The following is a 1295-nucleotide window of genomic DNA, read 5'->3' on the forward strand; positions in this document are numbered from 1 at the left end:
TGAGTGGCATTTCATCCAGTCACAGCGAGGTGGCCCGTGACGTCAGGCAACTCAGCGACTACAAATACACCCGAGACAGCCCTCTGTCGCCAGTGTCTGTTCCCAGAGAACAGAGAACAGACACCTGCCTGCGCCATGCGGGAGCCTTCCTCTGAGCTGTGCCCTGAAGCCTGCCCCGGCGACAAGGAGTCCCAAGAGACCGACTCCACAGCGACCCAGGAGCAGGAGCAGGAGCAGCCAAGGCGCCGCCGCCGCCGCCGCCGCCGCGGCCGCCGCCGCCGCCCCAGCCGCCGCGGGGACAGCTTCGCCACCTACTTCCCCAGGGTCCTGAGGCAGGTCCACGTGGGGCTCAGCCTGTCCCAGGAGGCCGTGAGCGTGATGGATTCGTTCGTTCACGACATCCTGGAGCGCATTGCCGAGGAGGCCGGCCGGCTGGCACGCTACTCCCAGTGCCCGACCATCACCTCCAGAGAGATCCAGACGGCCGTGCGCCTGTTGCTGCCCGGGGAAATCAGCAAGCACGCCGTGTCCGAGGGCACCATGGCCCTCCTTAGGTACACCACCCGCAGATGAGCTGCCTCAGGCCCGCCTGAGCACCGAAACCCAAAGGCTCTTTTCAGAGCCACCGCAGTTGTCCCGAAAGAGCTGTAGCACGCCACCGGGGGACCTGCTGGATTTCCTGGGCAGGTGGCAGGCGTCGACCTGCCGATTTGGGCGGCACGTGGCACGTGGCATGCGGCGCCCTGCCGATTTTTAAGGCATTCTTTCTCGAGAGCTAAAGATCGTCAACTCATATTAATCTGTAATGCAATTTACTCCAAGGAAAAGTGCTGGCTTTTCCTTAAGCGTGTTGCATTTCACCGCTTTCCTAAATGGTCATTTTTATTGGTTATTTTTCTAGGTTATCCTTCGTGGGGATATTTTCATTGTAATGATCTTTATCTTTTTCACTCTCATTCTGTCTCGAGTGTACGGTGGAATTTTCCAGACGTTCGTTGTGTGTGATACGGCAACAGACAACGTCCAGAAGCAGGTAGAAAAAATAGAAAAATTAGTGAGGCATGGTGGCGCACACCTGTAGTCTCAGCTACTTGGGAGGCTGAGGCAGGAGGATCTCTTGAGCCCGGGAGTTTCAGGTTGCAGTGAGCTGTGATGCCACTGCACTGTAGACTGAGACCTTGTCCCACAAAACATGAAAAAAATTAAATAAATAAAAATAATCATTAGCAGACTCAATTGATGATCTTTTGTAGAAGATAATGAGAGCAGGGCTGTTGGCAGGACATGTACATGAA

The 1295-nt window shown here is 55.7% G+C and overlaps 1 protein-coding gene across 1 annotated transcript; it reads left to right on the forward strand.

The window, feature by feature from the left end:
* The first annotated feature begins 135 nt into the window (after positions 1-135).
* LOC105807695 (late histone H2B.L4-like) lies at positions 136-573 on the forward strand. The gene is made up of 2 exons (XM_012641122.1): positions 136-242; positions 288-573. The coding sequence occupies exons 1-2, from the start codon at positions 136-138 to the stop codon at positions 571-573; spliced, it is 393 nt and encodes a 130-aa protein (XP_012496576.1).
* Positions 574-1295: the final 722 nt, after the last annotated feature.

Source organism: Propithecus coquereli, unplaced genomic scaffold, assembly GCF_000956105.1.
Source record: "Propithecus coquereli isolate 6110/MARCELLA unplaced genomic scaffold, Pcoq_1.0 Scaffold1626, whole genome shotgun sequence".
Taxonomy (NCBI): Eukaryota; Metazoa; Chordata; class Mammalia; order Primates; family Indriidae; genus Propithecus; species Propithecus coquereli.